We start from the raw sequence: 21,812 nt of genomic DNA on the forward strand, positions 1-21,812 counted from the left end.
CCCTCTGTTTTTCCACCAAATGCATCTGATGAAGTGAGCTGTAGCTCACGAAAGCTTATGCTTTAATAAATTTGTTAGTCTCTAAGGTGCCACAAGTACTCCTTTTCTCTTTGTTCCCCATGTATCTAAATGGTTAATCTATCTAAGCAGGTATGTAGACGCTTTCTTGCCTTCAAAAAAGTTTCATTCCTAGAGGCAGACTTTTTTTTCGCTGAGTGTCGGATAATTAGAAGGGTGGAGCAAGGCAGGAAACCACGACACACCTTTGTCAGGACTTGTTTGGGAGCAAAGAAATAGGAAAGGACAAGGCAGAGTGGGATAGAATATATTAACTACAAGAAGAAGTGAACATTCCTGGAGGATCACTCAGATTCAACACACCTTTGTAGGGATGTGGTATAAAGAGTAGGTGGCCAGTTTTGATAGAAAGGACACGGTTGAGGAGAAAGAGGGATTTCCAGTCTTTAACTGAGGAACTATAGGTAAGTAACATAAAGAAGAAGAAATAAAGTCTCCTGTTTTTTTTCTAGGGTGAAGCCTGTATTCCTACAGGGGAAAAACCTGTATTCTCAAGTAAAATATAGGAAATGTACTTTCTCCTATGGAACATACAATGTAAAAAGACTATCAAATCTTTATGTTCTGGGTTATTTTGGTTTATAAATTTGCAAGAGAGGGTTGCCTTTTAAATGGATGCTAAGTTAAAATGGTTGATGTGCTGAGAAATGGGAACTATAAACCAAGACATAGGTATTTTTCTTTGAATACTAATTGTGAACTCATTATGCAAATGGGATGGTGCATAGATTGATGGTCTGCGTTAGGATCTGGAAGAAAGATTATCTACACTGCAAAATGCAAGGAGCTTTGTGATTGCTTTAAAAAATGAACATATTTGAAATGCATCAGAGTACTGACAATAGATTGTATGCTCTAGTACTGGAAACAGAATCTGGTTCAGGGTATACTAGGGCACCAGGTGCATTGATCTGCAGTTCAGACAGCAGTAGGTGCTACGTTAAAATGGCGTTTTACAAGGCCAAGATTTGTTTCACACTTTTTAAAGTTAGTTCAGTGAAAATCATCAAATGTTTGTTTACCAATCGCTTTTAATCCTTTGCACAGCATGATCTAGTGATTAGAGCCTGGTCCTGTGAGTCAGTAGTCCTGCGTTCTATTCCTGTCTCTGAAACTGCTGCTCAATGGCAAGTCACTTCACCTTTCTGTGCCTCAGTTTCTCCATCTATAAAATGGTGATCATAGCAATTACCCACTTTGAAATCCACTGCTGGAGAGTGCAAAGAATTATTGCACAGGAATTTTTAACTCCCTCTTTAGAACAGGAATGAGTGACTTGTGCAGAACAAAATGTTCTTGCTTTGGATTTGGATCTGTTTTTCTTTGAGCAATGCAACTAGATGGACATATAATTGAAAATAGCGTATTATGCACTGCAAAGAAAATCCAGGCAGTGCCCCAAATCCTGCCATCAGAAACAACACATGTTGACTTCAACAAGGCTGCTGCTGGATGTTAGTGAAGAATCTGACCCTTACAACATATCTAAATCTTGGTCGTGCACCTCCCCCAATTATTATCAACATTTAAATTAATCTATACAACAAGCAAACAGAACACACATAGGGTCTGATTCTGATCTTGCACTTCTGTAAATGCAGAATAACTTCACTGAAGTCAACCATATAGGCTGATATATTTATTTTATTCACCAAAGCCTGAGCAACATACTCACATTATCTGCGAATCAGGCACAGACAGGGAAGCATAATACACACTATCCAGTGGATTATGCTTCCACACAAATGGATGCCATTAGCTAAGGCAAGAGTTCCTGATACTTTTCCCACTTCAACTAGCCAGCTGTTTGCAGACCACACACAAATACTGCCTCAGATCCCAGAACCATTGAGATAAAAAATGACTTGACAGTCAACTGAAATTGAATGGCTTTTAAAGCAGAATAGGATAGTCAGATTCCTAGACTATTGGATCAAGATAAGCATATTGCTGTTTTGTTCTGATATTAATCCAAGGACAGTGAAACCTGAAAAGGTTTGACTCACAATCAGAAAACACCTTGAAGCATGTTAGATATCAGGGAAGACACTTGTTCCTAAGTGAAATCCTCAGTGTTGTTTACAGAACTTGTTTTATCCATAATCAGTGAGTTCTGTGGAATTCTTCACATAGAATAGGATGAAAGGTTTTCAGCTCCATTAAACATTTATCTCACCATTTGATGAGAGCGTATTATTGCAGAAGTACAGGTGGGGCTAAAAGGATCGAGATGGGTTCCATCCACCTGACATGAGAATGCAACAATATCTGATGTGAAAACAGAAATAATCCGTGTAGGAATTAACAGAATGTGCAACATCCATGGCTATTTTAAATTGTTTCCATTACAATATGCTTGCATAAATATAAAATAATTTAGGACGTTCCCCTGTTGACAAGAAGTATGGAACAATCACTGTTAATGTTGTGTGCAAGTAATATCTAGTTCCTAAAATAAACAGGGGGATTAGAATATCTGGCTAATCAAGGCACCTGAGATTGGCTGAACATCCTTAGGTGCTTTATCATTTAAACTGTAAAGTAAGCATAAAGGCCAGCTGCAGGGGAACTTTTCCTATGTTGATGAGTGCACATTGCATACAAAGTTCAGTTAAATAGGTTATAAAACTGTATATACAATAGCAGAGAGAGAGAAAGAGTGATTATCTGCAATATATTTGCATGGACACCTGGTATGGCTCAACCATTATAATAACAGTTTGCACGCTAAGAGTATATCTACACTGCAAAGAAAAACCCATGGCACAGTCTCAGATCCTGAGTCAATTGGGTTGGCCTCCTGGGGCTCAGGCTGTCGGGCTGGAAATAGCAGTGTAGACGTTCCTGCTTAACCTAGAGCCCAAGCTCTGAAACTCTCCCCCATCCCCGGGTTTTGGACCATGGCCTCCATCCTGAGCAGGAATGTCTACACTGTTATTTTTAACCCCGCAGCCTGAGCCAGGGTCAACTGATCACAATTCAGGGTCATGGGTTTTTCTGTGCCGTGTAGATGTACCCGTAGGGTCTGATCCTGCAAGGTGTTGACCACCCTCTGTTCCCACTGAAATCAAATTGAGCTGAAGGGGTTGCTTCTCAGAGAGCACTCAGCCGCCCACATGATGGGGACCCATACATTCTTCTCAACGCATCTTACAAAGGTGGACAGCTATCAACATCCCCATTTTTACAGACGCACGGAGGTGAAATGACTTGCACGGGGCTCATCCTGTGAGTCAATGACAGAGCCAGTGAGAGAACTGGGGTTTTCTGGCTCCCAGTCCCAGGGCCTCTTCTTCACTTGGCAGATCCCTGGGGCTGCTAGGGGCCAGTTCAGCCCCCATCGTAAGCCAAAGCATCCTTAGGGCCATTGCGTGAGAACTATGATGCTTCACAAGTCTCTTCTTGTAGCTCAGCGATAATTGCAGATGGTTTCTCTGATTCAACAGAGCTATTCCATTTTGTCTCATGCATCGCCCATAGCTATATTTATGTGAGTCCAAGCAGGAGGAGTTGGTGCAGTAAGTCAGCACTGGCAGCAACTGAAGCTCAAGTTGTGTAGCTGTGCTGGAGAGAGGGCTGGGAATTGTGTTAGTCCCGCTGTGGGAGGGATAAACCTGGTACCTGCAGCAAAATGCACCTGCAGTCAAAGCTGGCATTAGGGAATTGTGAGCTATCTGCAAGAATATATTTTAATGTGTTCTCCTTATTTTACCTGTACAGTGTTAAAGCAGAATGTTCCCAATTCTTGAGAGGAGGGGTGGCTACCTTACCCCATGTTTATGTTGGTTTCTGCCAGCGTTAAACTCTGGGGCAGCTTGCGGGTGGTGGAAAAGACTAAGGTGTTGCAAAGCCAGGGACAACAGTCTTCAAAAGTCAGTAGTCCTGGCCAGAAAGCTGGCCGGGCCAGAAAGTGAGCTCAATGAGCACATCCATTCAACAGCTTCCACCCACTGAGTTTAGTGCAGTGACATTTAAAGCTAACTGCAAGTGTTGGTGGAAATTCCAAGGAAGGAGGGCGTATACCAGCCTCTCCTCATGGTGAATGGTCAAGGGCTACCCTGCAGAGAGGTGTAAGTCACTCCCTGGGGAAAGAAGAAGTCTTTATTTCCAAATGTAGGCCCCAATCCTGCTAAACTTAAGAAGGGGAGTAATTTTACTCATGTGAGTCAACCCATTGAAGTCACAACTCCTGGTGATTTCAATGGGAGTGGCAGGCCGCTGTGTGGAGTGGATGTAGTTGTTGTGTAAGGACTTGAGTGTGGTCAGTGGGATGGCTCACATCGGTACAAGTATGCACGTGCTAAAATGAATGCAGTCTCAGAGTCTTGGAACCCATTTAAAAATCCTGGGTTCTAGAACAGAATGCCAAACGTTTGAGGTTCCAGATCCATTTATCTCTGGGAAAATGTGAACTGCCTTTAATTCCCCTCCACCCTACCCTGCTAGATCTAGAACCAGAGTCTGATCTTTTCATAGCCATCTAGGTGATTTCCAATTCCCTCAGGCAGCTGGAAATCTCAGCCTGAATCTTTATTTATTTGGTAGCACAAATTTCCATTTCATGTGAAAAATATCGTTTCAAAATTAAATTTCCACTGGAGACAAAATAGTTTAAATTAGATGATAGAGGAAAATTATTTCACCAAACCCTAACCTGAAACTAAAGTCGTAGGGGCTTGCAGAAACCAAAATCCCCCTGACCTTTCTCTAGGCACGATACACAAGAGCCCTGATGCTGCGGGATACTGGCCCCCCTCTGACTTCCACTGAAATTGCTAAGGGTTGTGTGCCCACTGCAGTTGACAGGATCAGGCCAATGGTTTGGTTGGGTTTATTTGTAGAAACAAAGAAGTAGACAAGGGGATTTCAATGGGAGGTATGTGCCAGAATAGCTTTAAAAATCTGGCCCAGGTTAACTGATGATTGAGAGAGGGCACATTCTCCATGAACCTGCTATCACTTAAATTGAGCTGTGTAAGGCCATTCCTAAGATCTGTTCCAAACAATTACATAAAGCATAGGGTAGAGGAAGAATTACCCTGTATCTAATCAGAGTGATTGATCGATATTTTCCTTTATAAACCCATCCTGCCTGTTTTCCTAGGCAGTTTTGTGCCTAGCAGGAGGTATTTAAAGACAAACCACATCAAATGGGAAAGGTGAAATTTGTCAGTGACATTACAGCACCTTCTCCCTTCAGGTATTGTATCTGATTCTCCACTGCCTTTCACATGGTGGCATCATTTACATATGTGCAAAGTGAGGGTAACATGCTCTCCTGCCAGGATGGTGGGGTTTCACCCTCGCTTTTCACAGGTAAAAGTAAAGACACCATGTGCAAGGCACTGAAGAATCAAACCCATAAACTGTAAAGCGAACCACATCTGTGCTTGAGGGCCTGATCCTGAGCCCTTGCTCAAACCAAACACCTTGGAAGTTGGTGTAGAATTTTGCCCAAATCTTGTGCAGAATCAGCCCTTAAATATGATGCTTTCTATACGTCCAAGTCTTCAGATAAGATGGAATCCCTGGCAGCAGTGGGGAGAATTCACCTGCAGATTTCACTCCCATGCTTTTCGCAAATTAAAATTTCATTTCTAGCATTTGAGACTGCTCGTCAGATGCAGTGGAATTGTTTCTAAGTAAGACTGGGACTGAATGACTGCACTGTTCTTTCTCACGGGGATTTTTCTCCTGGCTGATGTTTGTTTTCCTACCAGCTGCAGTATTCTTGGTAGTACCGGTGTGTTATGAAACCTGGACAGACAGTACTATGGCTGCCTGGGATTATATTTTTGGCTAGAGAAGGATACAAGGCATTCAGTCGGGGTGGTATTTCAGTAATGACTACAGCTGTCTCTGCACTTAAGCTCTTTGGCAAGGAGTTCCAGCCATGGGAGCAAGGTTGGAATCAGTGGGGTAGACAAAACTTCTGCAGCTGCCTGTGTTTTTAACATTGTGTATCTAACCCTGCTCAGAGCAGATATGTGGGGCTGGGGTTTGGATCTTGTGTTTGATTTAAGCTTACCTCAGAGACAGGGCTGGAGATAAGCAATTATAGAGATATGCTAAAGTCATAAAATCATGAGGTTTGAATTTGATCCAGATCTAAATTCTCCCTATGTTTTGAGCCAGTTCTCTTGCATCTCTGTTGTTGGCTTTATCATTCTATCCTTCTGCCTTCCCTGCATCCTCCTGGAACCTCAGACTAACATGGCTGCTACTCTGAAACAGGGCTTGTTATGTGTGAACTGCCCAGGATGGCTCTTGGAGTCAGCCCTGAGCTTGCTGGAACACCTTAGTCTCCTACTGTTTCAGAGGGAGGATGATGCCAAACAAGCCAGTAATACTCATGTGGCAGTGTTAAACGGGGGGAAAGAGGGAAAGCATGGGGTCCAGTTAGAATGTCCTCTGACTGTGATGATCTCTCTGTGACTAAACTGACCAGCCATTAGATGTCCCTGGCACTTCACACACTGAAAGACTGTCTATAGGGCTGGAAGAAAATAACCCCACTCTTTCACCTTTAGGCCATGCAATTGTAAATACCATTAAACTCCCTCTTTCATAATTCATGCCATTAATTTCCACTGGATGCTAAGACACATGGGATGCATTCATAGGACCACATAGACACATATAGAGAGCCGCAGCGCTGTATGGGCATCAGTTTGGTGGACATATTTGCAATGCTGCCTGACTCTGGATAGATATAGCTTATATGGACATACCCTGTGCTTCTATATAGGGTCCTGCATGGCCTACATTACTGGACCTACACTGTGTATCCATAGAGCCGTGCATGTGATGGATAGAGGGTGGATTTCTGTAGGGCCAGATAGGTGGATCTACGTTGTACATAGGATGAATTGTACAGGGTGGATGGATCTACATTATACGGGATGGACCTACATTGTACATGGTCCATAGTGCAGTTAACAAAAATCTAATATCTCCAGATGTTCCCCTTTCCCAGAAGATGCTGAGTGACAAGTGAGAAAACGAAGAGAAAAAAAAATGAATTATGCTGGCTTTTAAATATTATGGGCTGCAAAATCTTCAGCTGGCAAAGATGTAAGTTGGTAGAGAGGGTGAGTGAGCGCAGCAACTAAAGTCCCCCAACAAGTCCTTGAGCACTAAGCAGCATAGTTAATGACAAAAGAAACAGAGATTTGAAAAAGAAAAGAGCCCCACTCAGGCTACAACCCTTCCAACAACTAGATGGGGTGCTCTGCACTAAGGTCCTTTGAGTGTCAAAGGGCAAACCATTCATCCCTGCTTCAGTACCCGCTTGGATACTATTGGGGCTCTCAGCCAGCTGATAGGATGACAGGGCCTCTGCCTACAGCATGTCCTAAGCTGATATTGAACGACTATGAAACAGTGTCCCTTTCAATGAGGTCTCTGTGCTTTCCCTTCAGGCGGTGATGGTATGGACTCAGTAACGAAGAAAACCAAACGGGATGGAGCAGAAGTCACTGAAAGACGTATGAAAAGCTTTTAAAACAAAATATCATTGTCAGAGATGGGCCCCAACCACAAAACCCAGATCCGAACACCCTGAACTTTAAAGGGGGTTAGAATCCGAACCTGGATCCAGAATTGAATTGTGCAACTATCTGAGGTGTCAAGGCCCGATTCTTCCCACAATATGGAACAGCATGAATTTCTCTAGTAACAGAGGCCACATTGTACATTCTGGAGTGTAACCCACGCCTGCTTGGTGTGGTCCCCCTCTAGTGGCAGCTAGACCAGCTAGAGATTGATGAGTCTGCTACAACCTTGGCAGAGAAAAAGAGAAGTGTCTTTTAGCTTATGCAGTAGAGATGGGGTAGTCAACAGATGGATCACGGCCAAATCTGGGCCTCCAGATGCTTTTGAATGGATCCCGAAATCTTTTTATTTACTTATTATCATGATTGTTATTATTATTTTTTCATTATTTTCTCTGGAGTCTGGACCTTGACTATACCTTGACCAAGAAATTTTGGACCTTGAAAAAAAATAGTTGACTACCCCTTCAGTAGAGGCTTGTGTGTTAAGCTCCAGAGATCCCAGCACAGCCTACAATGACTGGGGTCTGGCAGCATTACAAGTGAGCGCTTGTCCAGTGTATCAACTGGGAAGTCTCTGAAGCTGGGGATGCACTTCCTCAACTAGGGGAAGTATGTCACCCATGCGTGCTTGGTGTGGCATTCTGTCTCCCTCTAGTGGCAGTGAGACCAGCTAGAGATTGATGAGTCTGCTACAGCCTTGGTTAAGAGAAAAGTGTCTTTTAGCTTATGCAGTAGAGGCTCATTCATTAAGCTCCAAAGAGCCTAGGTTTGATCCCGGCCGATGACGACCGAGGTCTCCCAGCATTACAAGAACATTTAGAGTGCCCTCTCTAATTCACCACAGGGACAGCCTTGTGATTAGGGCACTAGCATGGAACTCTGGAGATCTGAGTGCTGATTCTGCCACAGACATTTTGTGTGACTTAGGTTTAGATGCCTCAGTGCTGCATCTGTAAAATTAACGTAATAATCCTTTTTCACAAGGGGTTGTTGTGAGGCCAGGTTCATTAATTCTGTGAGGAGCTGAGATACTACAATGACAAGCACCGGGTCAAAGCCTACAGAGTGTGTGCTACCACAAAGCTGGCTGGAAAGCCATTTGGCTCTATGGTCTTAAAAGATTTTTCTTTATTCGAGTCCCATTATTCCATGAACATAAAATAAAATTTGCACCTTGCTTGGCTAGATTTCAGGGCCATAACCTCACCTTTTTCTTTCCCCAGTTATTACAGAGTCAGTAACCACAAGACTGACGTCCTTGCCACCAAGTAAGTAGACATTATACATTGTGCTGTCCATCCTCAGCAGTGTGTGTGTGTGCACATGCGTGCAATTTATGTGTGTTGGTGCAGTTTGCACAAGTCCTCATGTATCAGTGCATCAGCCTCAGAGAAGCACTGTGCAGGTCTCAGAACCTCCCACCTCCAAGAAAAAGTGCTTCTTGATCATTAGAATAGACAGGGTTTGGGGGCCCATTTGAGTGGGAAAGAAAGGAGCAAAGGATGGTCTGTGAAGACTCCCAGACCAGATCTATCATGGGATTATGCCAGAGTGCAGGGTTCCAGAGAAGGGATAGCTCCCAGGGATGAGAGTGAGAAATGTTAGGCCCATAGGACACTAAGGCCACCCAAAAAACAAAATAAAAAAAGGGTGGCACTGGCTGGGGATAGAACAAAGATAGAATGGCTATGGGGGTGCTGATTTAGCTCATCTCCACAGCAGCTGCCACGAGCAGGGCTCCTGTATCTCCCCCAGCTTCTCTTCCACCAGTAGAAAAATGTCTACACTACAGCCTATGTTAGCAAAACTTATGTCGCTCAGGGCTGTGAATCTTCCACCCCTCTGAGCGACATCAGTTATACTGACAAAAGCACTCCTGTGCACAGCTATGTTGGCAGGAGAGCTTTTCCCACTGACACTCCTTCTGCCACTCGCGGAGGTGGGGTTTTTATGCCGACGGGAGAGCTCTCTCCTGTTGGCATAGAGCCTCCTCAAAGCATGGGCTGCAGTAGCGCAGCTGTATTCCTTTAAGATGCCTGCCTTCCCTTAAGATGAATCTCCTCGGGGCACATAAAGGGTCAGTTACACCTCCCTTTACCAGCCTGGATGAATCTTATGTGCTCTTGGCACCAGCGTGCAATTGCTTGATAAGAGACTTGCTGCAACCAGGATGAAAAGTGATGATCTGAGCACTTTCCTTGCTGTGGCAGCTGGAATGTCAGAGCCCGGAGAAAGAGAAGAGGTTCTGGCTGGCTGGCTTCCCCGGCACTGATAACTCCTTCCAACTACTGTACATAGTTCCAAAGACACCTCCTCAGCCACAGCCCTGGCTCTGTATCGGAGCATAACACCAGCTGTGGGTGCCTAGTGCCTCATCCCACAGTGTCTTTTGCTCTTGTCCTCATCTCTTCTGGCCACAGAAAGTCTCATTTTGTGCTTGTCTCTTACAGAAGGAGGGAGTAGCACTGGGCACAAAACAGCCCATGGCGGAGGGAGTGGAATGGAGAAGAGGACTTTCACCCACGGCAGCAGCTATGTGACTTCAAGTAGGTTGTGATGAAATGGAGAGTGAATGAACAGAAAGCAAAGGCAGCTTCACGGGGGTGGGACGCAGGGTCAGGGACGGGGTCCAAGCAAAGGGCAAACCCAGAAAACATTCATGGGGAAGTGGTGAGAGCACTTCCTATGTAAGAGCCCCATCCCTGCAAGGTGCTAAGAATTTTCTGTTCCCACTGCAGTCAATAGGACGGGTGCAGCACCTTTTAGGATTGGTCACGGTTTTTTTACACAAAAAAATTTCCCATCAGAAAATGCTGCTTTGTCAAAATTGACATTTTCCACAGGGAAAATGTTGTTTTCCATGAAATTTTTCAATTTTCTTCTCAGAAGGATCAAGAGGAGAAGTGTCATTTCCATGTGTCGGAGTTGTTTTGTTTCGTTCGCAAATGCTGCATTGTCCTTTTTGATGTTTGCAGTTCTAAACTCTGGGGGAATTTTTTGTCTGGCAAACATTTCCAGCGTTTCGACTTTTTGTTCCGGTTCAAAACCGAAAGTCACCTCAAAATTTCCCATGAAAGCCAGATTCCATCTTTCGAACTGCTCAGGCATTTCAAAAGGTCGGGCATCAGTTATCTGGAGATTTGCTTTATGTGCCACAATCACATTTTCTAAAGGCAACTGTGCAGTATGTGGAGGGATGGGGAGGAGTAGAGGGGAAAATGAGTACCTGGGTTCTGGCCCTTGCTCATTCTCTATTGAGATCCCAAGGGCACATTCTCTTTGCGCTAATGGAAAGATGACGTCCACTGTCACCCTCACTGATCCCCTGAATATGAATATATTCATATTCATATATATATGAATATATCTTGCTTAGTCGCAATTGACATGCTATTCTGGGTTCTGACTCGAATGCCAGTATTAAAATTCACACAGGGGTCAGGTCCTTCCACACACCACAGATCAGCAAAAGAGATGCTGGCCTGTCTCCCTTCTGCTGCAGCTCTGATGTGAGTAGGAAAGGAGCTCTCTCCTAAGCCTGGATTTAACAGCATCCAAGTTCCAGGCTCCTTGTTCATGACTCATGTTCACCCCTACACTAGTTCTCCAGGAAGCAGAGTAACTGAGCAACGGCAGAGTAAGGACATGGACCCTCATGCTGTCAGGGAGGCAGTCCCACAAATGCACACACCGTCTCGTGGATTTATGGATGTGTTTTCCGTTTCCCTATCCCCCTACCTCATGGAGCTTGTGTTCCAGCAGCATCCCCTACTTGTTGGGATCAACTTAAGTGCCCCACAATTTTTGTGGTCTGTGTCACACTGATCCTTAAATTTACAGGTGGGCCTGAACCTAAACCAACCCACAACCCTAGCCAGATCCCAAGATCTCCCATCTTTAGGGATGTGGCTGGTTCCTCAAACCTGGGCACAAACCTGCTCCTATTGATGTCGGTCACAAAACTCCCTTTGGCTTCAAAGGTAGCAGGGGTTGTCTCTCTACAAGGAGCTGAACTAAAACCACAGATATAAGCACCCCCTGAACTTTGGAGAAGCTCAACAAAGCCAGATCCAAACTTGTGGCTCTAGCCCATCACTAGCCCTAACATACTTCAGCAACTCAGTGTGAGGTCCATCCATGCCAACACAGAAGAGTATAGGGCACCATTTTACATGTATGAGGCATTATCTTTACTTTCTGAGGGGTGTTTGTTTTACCTATAGGTGGAAGTGGTAGAATGAATTCCTCCTCCAGCTACAGGCAAACCCCATCTCCTTGCTCTACTCTCCCCAAATCACCTGGCTCAACCTTCGAAAGAAAAACCTACGTCACCCGCAATGCAACATATGAAGGTATCATACAATCTGTTATAGAGATGGAGAATTAGAGGTGCCCTGCTAGGTTATATTGTCAGTTCCAACCTGCTAATGCAGGATTGTCTCCTGGAGCATAAATCCCAATATGGGACAATTATGGAATAGACCACAAGGATGCATTTTAATGAAAATTACCCACAGAGTCCTATTTATAATTATATTCATCCAAATAATGTTCATAGCTTATTGTGGTTGGAGGATGACAGCAGCTCATCAGTATAATACTCAGTAGTTCTTTTTAAATGGCAATGTTTGTTACCCCGTCGCTGCCAGTACTTAAGATTTGGTAGATATGGACATGATATATTAAACAATCTCTTAATGACCTTGGGGCATAAATAGTTGGCAAAGCTTTAACATGGAATCTTTTCTTCTTCTGCAGGGAGCTCCAGCGCAAATTCTTCTCCTGAATTCCCTAGAAAAGAGTTTGGTATGTTCTTACATTACAGTCACTGTGAATGTCAGGCCAAGGGCATGCATGTTGGCTGCTCTATGGCTTCTAGCAGGACACATTACTGGAATACATGAATCAATAAAAATAATGCCATGCACATGACGAATCATGGGGAAGAATAATTCTGGAAAATGTGCCCATTGGGAAGAGGGTTGCAATGTCTTATTATGCCCACAATTTCCCCTCTGCTCGGGGGTTCTCATGCAGCCAGTACAGACAGACAGATAGATAGATAGATAGATAGATCTATGACATGCATGGAGTTACTCCACATTTATGTTACTGTAACTGAGAACAGAATTTGGTCAGTGTTTGTATTTAAAGACCATTTCTATAGATGCTCTATTGTATATCTGCTATCCCCAACTTTGTGCTGGTGATCTTCACTTTAAGGGGAGATCTCATTGAGTTTCCTGCTCCCTAACTGAATATTAACACCCATCAGTGCAATCCAGGCATTATTATTATTCAGTGAGATATTGTTGTACAGGCAGTACAGACACATACGCCTCTATGATATGCATGGAGTTATTCCAAATTTATGTTAGATATTGTTGTATGCACACATCCCCTGGTTCTTCTCCAAGTTGGCTTCTGATTTACCATCAAGTTTCTTGATAGGTCATTAGGGGCATTCGCCAACCTTCGATGTGTTGAGGGAATTATTAGATGATCCAGAAATACTAAGTACTGTATATTTTCAGTTAAATATGCAGCGACCTAAGTGATGGTAGCCAAAATATTGGGGATCAGCATCTCCATGCCATGCCCCAGCTAAACAGAGCAACTGTACAACTCACATAAGAAGCTTGCATTACTTTTCAAATATGTTACCGTTGATAGAGTCTAAAATTTGCTTTTCTCTGATTGGTTTTCACAGCATCGTCCAATACCAGAGGGCGGAGTCAAAGCCGAGGTGAGTTGGAATGTGCTTTTTGGAGACCCTTTGTTCCTCCTCCTGCTTCTCTGGACCAGTCCCGCAGCTGGTGTACATTGGTTTGGCTACAGGGAAGTCAATGGAGCTACATGTATTTATACCAGCTGAGGATCTGGACTACTGAGATTTGGGCATCTGCACAAACAAGTGCAATGAGCAAAATGGAAAAATCAATAAGGTGAAAAAATCAGGAGTGAAGGATGTGGGGAATTCTTCATAAGGATGAGCTGGGGAGTTGGACGGCTGAGGGTGTTAGAAATAGGCCAAAGAGATTTTCATCTTTAGTTCAAAGCTGGGCCAAGGTCATGATCCTGATCAAGATCAGAGCCCAGGTTTTGTGTCCAAAATCTGTCAGCACTCTCTTTTTCCCTCTCTCTGTCTTATGTATAAATCACTTTTAATAAATCTATCTATCTATGTATTCATCCATCTTTATGTGACCCCATCTCTATAATAGCTGAGCACTTCCAAAGTATTTAAATATTGAAATAACAATAACCCCCTTCATCTTCCTTTCATTGAGATCTGTTATATGAGACGGTAGCCACATTCCCCTAAGAGGTATGCCCTAGTGGATGGGATGGCTAGGAAATCACTGAAGCAGTGTGGTCCATTTAGACACCTTCTTGTAAAAACTTTATTTGTTTAAGCTGTTAAATAAAATTTCCCTCCTTTTATTTCACTAATTAATCGGCCGTTTGGGGAAAAGTTGGATATAATTGATTCCAAAGAGCTTAATTTATATTCCCAGCTGGTGAGAAAGCAACAGTAAAAATAATTTTATCCAAATTCATATGAGCTGTGGCTATAAATCAAAGGGGATAGTTACGGCTCCTCCAGTAGATCTTAGCAATTGCCAGTTACTTCTACCTGAGATCTTTGGAATCTCTCCCAGCACACTAGAAACCTGAGATCTCTGGGGAATCTTCCCACACATAATAAAGCAGACACAGGAGGATCATGCTCCAGCTTTTCATATTGCTTCAGAAAATAGCCCCAATCTATCATCTTCTCCACGCAACTGCCAAAAGAAGTGTTTCTTTCATAGAACATGCACTGTTAGGTTTCATCTGGAGGAACATGTGTCAGACACTCAGGCTGGCCAGTTGGCTGCTGGACAACTAGACTTAAAGTTCATTTCAGCCCAATCAGTTTAACCCTATATTCTCTCATGCTGGAGAGTAAAACCCAGTAATAAAACTATCTTTTGCAACCTGGCTATTTTATTTCAAAGCACTTTTGGATCAAGCAGAACCCAATAAAAAATTGTATGGGAAAATCTACACTAAATGAGCCAATAGAGAAGTCATCAAATAGTAACAGACCAGTCCTTACACAGGTAAATCTCCAAGTGACGAAAATGGGAGTTTTATCGAGTGACAGCTGGGAAGGGCGAGAGGACTAATGCGATTAGTAACCTTTAAAATTCAGAAGTCCTTTGTGACTCTGTTTGTTCTCACATTAGGATAATATAATAAAAGTAATTAACTAATAGATGTCAATGAGAATATCCATGTGACTAAGGGCTGCAAGATTGGGCCTTATATTAATGTTGCACCTCCCTAATAAGGTACATAAGATGCTATGCAATATGACAAAATCTGTGCATTATGATTATTTATTAATGTATTTATATGGTACCAAAAACGTCTAATAAAACATTGTGAAAACTTAAATGGCAATACTTCTCAGTGAGAGTGAAAGTATCAGAATCTGGCCCAAAAGTAAAAAGCCACTTCTAAAAATTCAGATCGATAAAACCAATCCATCAAGCTGTGCAAGCTGCCCACACCTAACAGATAATAATGTATATGGACAGTGAGAAGTGGGGAATTAGCTTTTGCAGCCTGCTCGTGGCACCAGTTCATCTCGCTCCATATTCATGACCCTCTTTTCTTGTGCAGAGAGTGAAATCCGAGTACGACTCCAGAGTGCTTCTCCCTCGACCAGATGTAAGTGTCCCTGCTGTTGTTTTAGAGTGAACATGGGGGCCTGATTTTCCCCTCCTAAGGGATAGCCCTCAAGAGCCAACTCCGATGCTGACCATTTTGGCCTTGAGGATATTTCTGCTCTAACTGTGCCAATGGCTTGCATCCGATGAAGTGAGCTGTAGCTCACAAAAGCTTATGCTCAAATAAATTTGTTAGTCTCTAAGGTGCCACAAGTACTCCTTTTCTTTAATGGCTTCTCTGGGGCTGCACACTCAGGGTGGAACATGGGGTGCCATAAAATTTGCATGCAGTGATAAAAAACTGCCTCCCTTCACTCTCTGCAAGTAATTTTAATTTAAAGTGTAAGGAGTGAGGAAGTTTGATGTGGGCTAGACCTTTAGTTTGCCGGGGTGGTTTTATTTAGCTTGAATGAGTCACTCCTGGATAGAATCATTTTGCCAACTGCTCCTCTCCTCACTACGGCCCCAGTCCTGTTCCCATTGAGGTGACTGGCAAACCTCCTATTGAGGTCAATGATGAAGGACCCTAGGTCCTTACTGCTGACTTCAGTTGCTTCCCTGTGAAAGTGAGGGTCTTTACAAGAGTTCTTTGGTCTTGGTCATAGTGCTGTGCCATTACTAGAGTGAGCCTGCATGCTAGTGGGTGCCTCTATACCCGCTGAAAGGTGCATTAGATTAGACAGAAATTTGTGCATTAACAATAAAAGAGCACTTTATAGACAGGTTCAGCACCTTCCACAGTCTAGAGAGTCACCAATGTTCAGTGATATCCCAGCTGGAGTTCCAGAGATATCAGTACCTCCTTCCAGGAACTGGGGGCAGCCCTAGTCCCAGAAACCAGTCCTCTCAAAAGACAGTCAGACAAGATTTTGTAGAAAGAGATGGGAAAGTCCTACTGAGAATTCCCCCCAGCCCCAGCCAGTTTAGGATTTTGCCCTGCTATATATCCTCTGGCATTTTATCCCACCTAATCCACTTTCAGGGGGAAGTGCTGGAGATGGGACAGCCATTTGCCTAATGCAGAGTTCTAAGGAGCTTTGAGAAATGACCCTGTTTCCTGCTGGACACCACCTCTCTTACACATGTTAAAGTAGTAAGAGCATCTCTGGTTGCAGGCTATATTAGGTGATGGCTTTGGGCTTAGTCTGGACATTTGTTTTCTCTACCAGGGACGGAACTGGATGATGTGAAGCGTTTGCTGAAGGGGAGTCGATCGGCCAGCGTCAGCCCCACACGATCGTCATCCAGCACTCTCCCCATCCCCAAGAAAGCTGTAGTGGAAACAAAGATGGTGACTCAGAGCTCCCAGTCAGGTATTTTGCAGAGGGGTGTTAGCAATGCCAGCTGCATAGGGAGCGGAGAATGATTCATTTAAAGCATGTGGCTTGTGACATAGAAATTTCAGACAGTTCTTATAAAACTAAAGAACAATGTCAGGAACAATTCAGGTTAAAAATGTTTGCTGTCTTTTCCAGAGTGTAATAACAATGCAAAAAGGGGAGTTACACACAGGGGTGCCCAGATACTGCCCAGAGCAGGGCCATAATTGCCAGTGTCCCCCTTAATTTTCATAAAACAGAGCAGATTCCAGCTGCCATCATCTTTAATTCAGAGTTGAGGCTGGTGGAGACTAAAGCCCCAAGCAATCCATTCTCCGTCTTGGTCTAAGCAGCAAGATGGAAGTTAACAAGGCCACCCTTTAGAATATCCTACATTTGGCCCAATGGTCTGTGCCCCACCAACCCCACATGTTCACTGGTCAACAGAGTTATGCGAGCGACAAAAATGGTCCACTATATCATCTTTCATTCGTGTACCCATCCCTGCTATAGTGCTTTAGGCATCATAGGTCAACTTCACCCCTGGTGTAACACCACTGAACTCTACCAGTGTTTAACAGAACAAATAATGGCTCAACTCTCATATGTATCTGGGTGCAGTGGTTCAAATACCCTAGTGAGGAGCTGACTCATCTGGTGTTTTTCCTAGTCGTTCATTAATGATACAATAGTTGCCCGTGTGTGGAGGTGTCAGAGAAGAATCCAGGGATCCATATTCAATGTTGATTTCCTCACCAGGATGTGGACTGAAATGTGTTTAGTCTGTATTCTGCCATCATCATATGTGCCTGTGATTAAACCCTTGAGGTGTTTTGCAAGTGGTTACAGTGAAGTGATACAAATTCAGGCAATTTGCGTATTCGACCAATGGGTTCAAAATTGGCTTGGCTATAGCGGGCCAGATACTGATCTCAGTTACACAGGTGTGAATCCAGAGTCACTCCATTGAAACTGAGGGAGTGACTCCAGATATGCACTGGAGATCAGGAGCTGATCAGAAACTGAGATCGAAACCTGGCTTTCTGTGTCCTCTGCCTCTGAGTAGGTGGTCTGTTTTCTGTTACCAAAGCCTGCTCTCACTCAATCCCATTACTGTTTCCTCTCCAGTGTCGGGGACATATGACACAACCATACTGAATGCTGCCCTCCCTCCATACATGTGGTCCTCCACCCTGCCTGCAGGGTCCTCCCTTGGCAGTTACCACAACAATATGGCCCAGGGCTCTTCTCTGGTCAACACCATGTCCCATTCAACAGGATCAGGTACAGTAACCGACCCACCCCCTTGGCCACTTGTCCTAGGACCCTCTTTGTCCTGCTGCTGGTGTTTTGTGCATGGGATGAGGAGATGTTGAAGGCCGGGGAGGGATAGTGGAGGTGGGAGCAAATGCACTTGATTGTTCTCCGTAGATTTCTGCCTCCCTGTGCCCCCGGAATTACTTCTGCATTAATTATGCTTTGAATCCCTTATTCATGAAGATCAAACATCCACAGTGCCTGATCCTGTTCTGCTGAGCTTTCCCATTGACTTCAGTGAGCTCAGGATCAAGCCTCTTAGAGAAGACAACATTGGATTGGAATATGGACGGTGTTTGAGTTATTACAGGGTTTGGATCCCACATTAGGACTATTGGGTGTATTTCTTGCACATCTAGAACTCCCACTTCAATCAGTGAATGCTGGGACTGAATGTTACATCTTCAACCCATTTCTGAATGTCAGGAAGTGTTGTCCTCAATGATGCTGTTTTCTAGCTGCACATGGAACGGTGAAGGATCCTCTAAGGTTTAAAGGACTTGGCATCCTAACCGTGTCCAATCACTGTAACTTTTTGGAGATCAAAACCTTCTCCCTTTTTAAAATAGAGTAAAATAGAGTGTTTTGTGCAGTGATATTAAATTTCCCCCAGTGCGTTCATTGTACGTTTTCTAGCAGAATCTGTTTCTGATGAAGGAATGAAATTTCCTGGTGACCCATTCACTCTCAGGCTTTGGGGGCTGAGCCATCTGTCTGGATGTGCTGGCATCTCATTTCTCTGTTGTGATAAATCATCTTTTTCCTCCTCTTGCAGTGTTTGGCATCCCAAATAACCTGGCTTCTGGCTCTCCTACTCTGAACACAGGGCTGAGCAGTTCCTCAACAGGTCAGACTTCTCTCTTCTTCCCTACTTTGTTTCACGGAGCTCAGGACATCAGCTGAAATGTATAACAAAAAGACACCTAGATTACCCCCTCCTTCTGTGCGTTCTTTGCGCCGTGTCCTGAGCTCAGTTACATCAGTCAGCATGTCCACTGGGAGTAACTCTCTTGGCTGAAATGGAGTTACTTCAGAGTCTGCCCTGAGTCATTGGCATTAGAAACTAATGATGGAATATTTGGGGGGATGGAATATTTGGAGTCTCAGGAGAAATGACATTGATTTGGAAAGCATCCATTAGGCCAACTTGTCTATCCTTGCATAATGACAGGTTTCAGAGTAGCAGCCGTGTTAGTCTGTATTCGCAAAAAGAAAAGGAGGACTTGTGGCACCTTAGAGACTAACAAATTTATTTGAGCATAAGCTTTTGTGAGCTACAGCTCACTTCATCGGATGCATTTGGTGGAAAAAAAAAATTTCCACCAAATGCATCCAATGAAGTGAGCTGTAGCTCACAAAAGCTTATGCTCTAATAAATTTGTTAGTCTCTAAGGTGCCACAAGTACTCCTTTTCTTTTTGTCTATCCTTGTGAGACAAATCCAGGACTGTGTCCTATAGGAAAATCTCAAATGTTTCATTTCAAATAACTTGAACTTCCACTGTTTCCCTAGGGAGAAAAAATAAGTGTCTATCAGACCCTGTGGTTCCTGATGTTCAGCCTGCTACAGTTCCCTTTGCTCAATCCCATCCCATTACTCCAGGCTAGACTCTCCTACATAACCCTAAACATTTCTCCTCTTCATAGTGTGTACACCTTTAACATACTCGGTGTGTTTATCACATTGCCCCTCAGCTCTCCCTTAGCCAGGCTCGACTGGTCTGTGAATTCAACCCTTTCTTTACAAATCGGCCCCTCCAGAAATGCATACACAGCACAGAGACAATGCCAGGTCTCTTCACAGTCTGTTTAAGTCAGATGTTCCAAAATGGCCACCTTTATTTATCCTGAGCTGACCATGGCTTCCAGATCAGGGTGATATCGGGGCAGGCAGGGATCTGTGGAAGGGAAAGTGACAAGTGTGCAAAATTCTTATTGAAAATAATGAACACAAATGTGTATGAAACATTCAGCTGGTCAGCTGAGTTCATTTAGAGTCCCCAGGGAGTCGTCTCAGGCCTGCTACTCTACCTTTATAAGCAGGAATCACTGTAATTACTATTATTTTCATTGGTCTAATTTTTGTTTGTCCAAATGCCAGTTGCAATGCCGACCTCTTGTTGTTCACCTCAGGGCTTTTTTTTTTTTTTTTTTTTTTGCAGTGTTTGGTGTTCAAAACAACCTGGCTCCAAGCTCTGCAGCCATGACTCATAGTGCAACCTTGGCCTCCACAGGTTGGTGACATTTTAATCATAGAGAGGAGTGGCTGGGTAACTGATATGTGTGACTTTGTTCTGCCGTGGCGCTTCCCATGTCCCAGTAACTCCTTAATGATCAAATAATTCATATCAGGGGCCTTTCTCAGGATGCACAGTCTAAAAGACAGGACAATGCAAAGAGTGGAATCAGTGCTTTACATGAAATGTAATTGGGATTCGAATCGAGAAGAAAATGTGTTCAATTCTAATCGATCCAATTAAAGAAATATACCGATTCCCTCTGGCAATTTTTCTGGTGTGTCATATGGAATGCAATGGGGTGTTCCCTTCAGCCATGCAAGTGTGAGGTCCAACTGTCAGCACCCAAGGCAAACAATAAGCCCACTCCTGCATGCCCTTAATCACTGGGGAAGCTCTTACCTGAGCAAGTTGTCCCATACACTTTGCAAAAGAACTTTTCACATGGGCAAAATTGCAGGATTGAGTCCAAGGTGGGTTTGGGTCGGTACCTCAGGATCCCCAGCCTCTTTCCTTTTGGGAACCGTTCTGTTTTTTCCCCTTCTCTCAGCCTGCTTCTTTAGCAATTCTTCTGTGCGGCTTTTCCTCTGCCTAGGAGAGTTCAAGTTCTGTGGTTTTAGTCTCTGCTGATTTCTGTCTTGCAGTATATGGAGTGAAGAAAAACACTTCCCAGAGCGCTGGAATGGCTGGTAGCGGAGTGTGCACTTCAACTAGTGAGTCTGCAATTCATGGAAGTCCAGGACTGACAGCATATAGCTGATGATTTTTGTGGGCAATTGTCTTAATGCAGGCAGATCATGGTTTGAAAGTATCGGAGGGTATGATTGCAGCTGGTGTGGACATACCCAGAAGATTGCAGTCCGTGTAGACATACCCAAAGTCACTTTAATCTAGCTAGCTCAGGTGCTGCATGAAACTGCAACAGCATTTGCTTCGGCATTGGCTGAGGTACTGGGCCCACCTGGAACTCTGGGTAATCACACACAGTGCTAGCCCACGCCAAAGCTCGCACTGCCTCGGCTTTGCTGGTCCGGGTACCCTGCTAGCTAAATTAAAGCTCGCGCCGGTGTGTCTACTCCAGTTGCAACCCCACCCTGTGATTGCAGTGTAGACATAGTCTCAGATTCACCCTCTTGGGCCACTGTAACACATGGAATAGCCTTAGAACAAATAAACACTGATCACTAACCAAAGTGTCCACTAGATGTCACTCTTGCTGTTCACAAATGAAAAGAAAGTTCAGCACTAGGAAATCAGAGACCTGATTCTGACCTTCCCCGTGCCAGGGACATATTGGTGTAATTCAGTTGGCCTCACTGGCGTTAATCCTGATTTTAACCAGAAAAACTGGAAGCAAAATCGGGCCCATTATCTTTAATATGGAACCTGAAATTTTGCAAGGTTAGTTTTGTACAAAATTTTGCAGCATTACTAGCCCCAAGAGTTCAAAATTTATGAGATTGGTTTAACAATCGTGAGATTTTAACAAATAAATTCTGGGTTCTTTTGTTTTGCCTTCTTGTTTTTGAGCCTTTGGGGTTCATGTTTTCAAACTTTTCTCCCCAACTATGAGTGCTAGAAACCTTTT

The 21,812-nt window shown here is 43.8% G+C and overlaps 1 protein-coding gene across 1 annotated transcript in view; it reads left to right on the plus strand.

Annotated features, from left to right (window-relative positions):
* The first annotated feature begins 280 nt into the window (after positions 1-280).
* The window catches only part of COL17A1 (collagen type XVII alpha 1 chain), a 65,342-nt gene continuing 43,810 nt past the window's right edge, over positions 281-21,812 (plus strand). The window contains exons 1-13 of the mRNA XM_043519136.1: positions 281-482; positions 7,500-7,565; positions 8,858-8,902; positions 10,085-10,180; positions 11,858-11,986; positions 12,393-12,440; positions 13,345-13,380; positions 15,306-15,353; positions 16,522-16,665; positions 17,800-17,955; positions 18,764-18,835; positions 20,150-20,221; positions 20,869-20,937. Of these exons, the coding sequence (XP_043375071.1) occupies positions 7,511-7,565; positions 8,858-8,902; positions 10,085-10,180; positions 11,858-11,986; positions 12,393-12,440; positions 13,345-13,380; positions 15,306-15,353; positions 16,522-16,665; positions 17,800-17,955; positions 18,764-18,835; positions 20,150-20,221; positions 20,869-20,937 (970 nt within the window). The 5' untranslated portion in view covers positions 281-482; positions 7,500-7,510. The remainder of the gene's footprint in view (positions 483-7,499; positions 7,566-8,857; positions 8,903-10,084; positions 10,181-11,857; positions 11,987-12,392; positions 12,441-13,344; positions 13,381-15,305; positions 15,354-16,521; positions 16,666-17,799; positions 17,956-18,763; positions 18,836-20,149; positions 20,222-20,868; positions 20,938-21,812) is intronic.

This window comes from Dermochelys coriacea, chromosome 7 (genome assembly GCF_009764565.3).
Source record: "Dermochelys coriacea isolate rDerCor1 chromosome 7, rDerCor1.pri.v4, whole genome shotgun sequence".
NCBI lineage: Eukaryota > Metazoa > Chordata > Testudines > Dermochelyidae > Dermochelys > Dermochelys coriacea.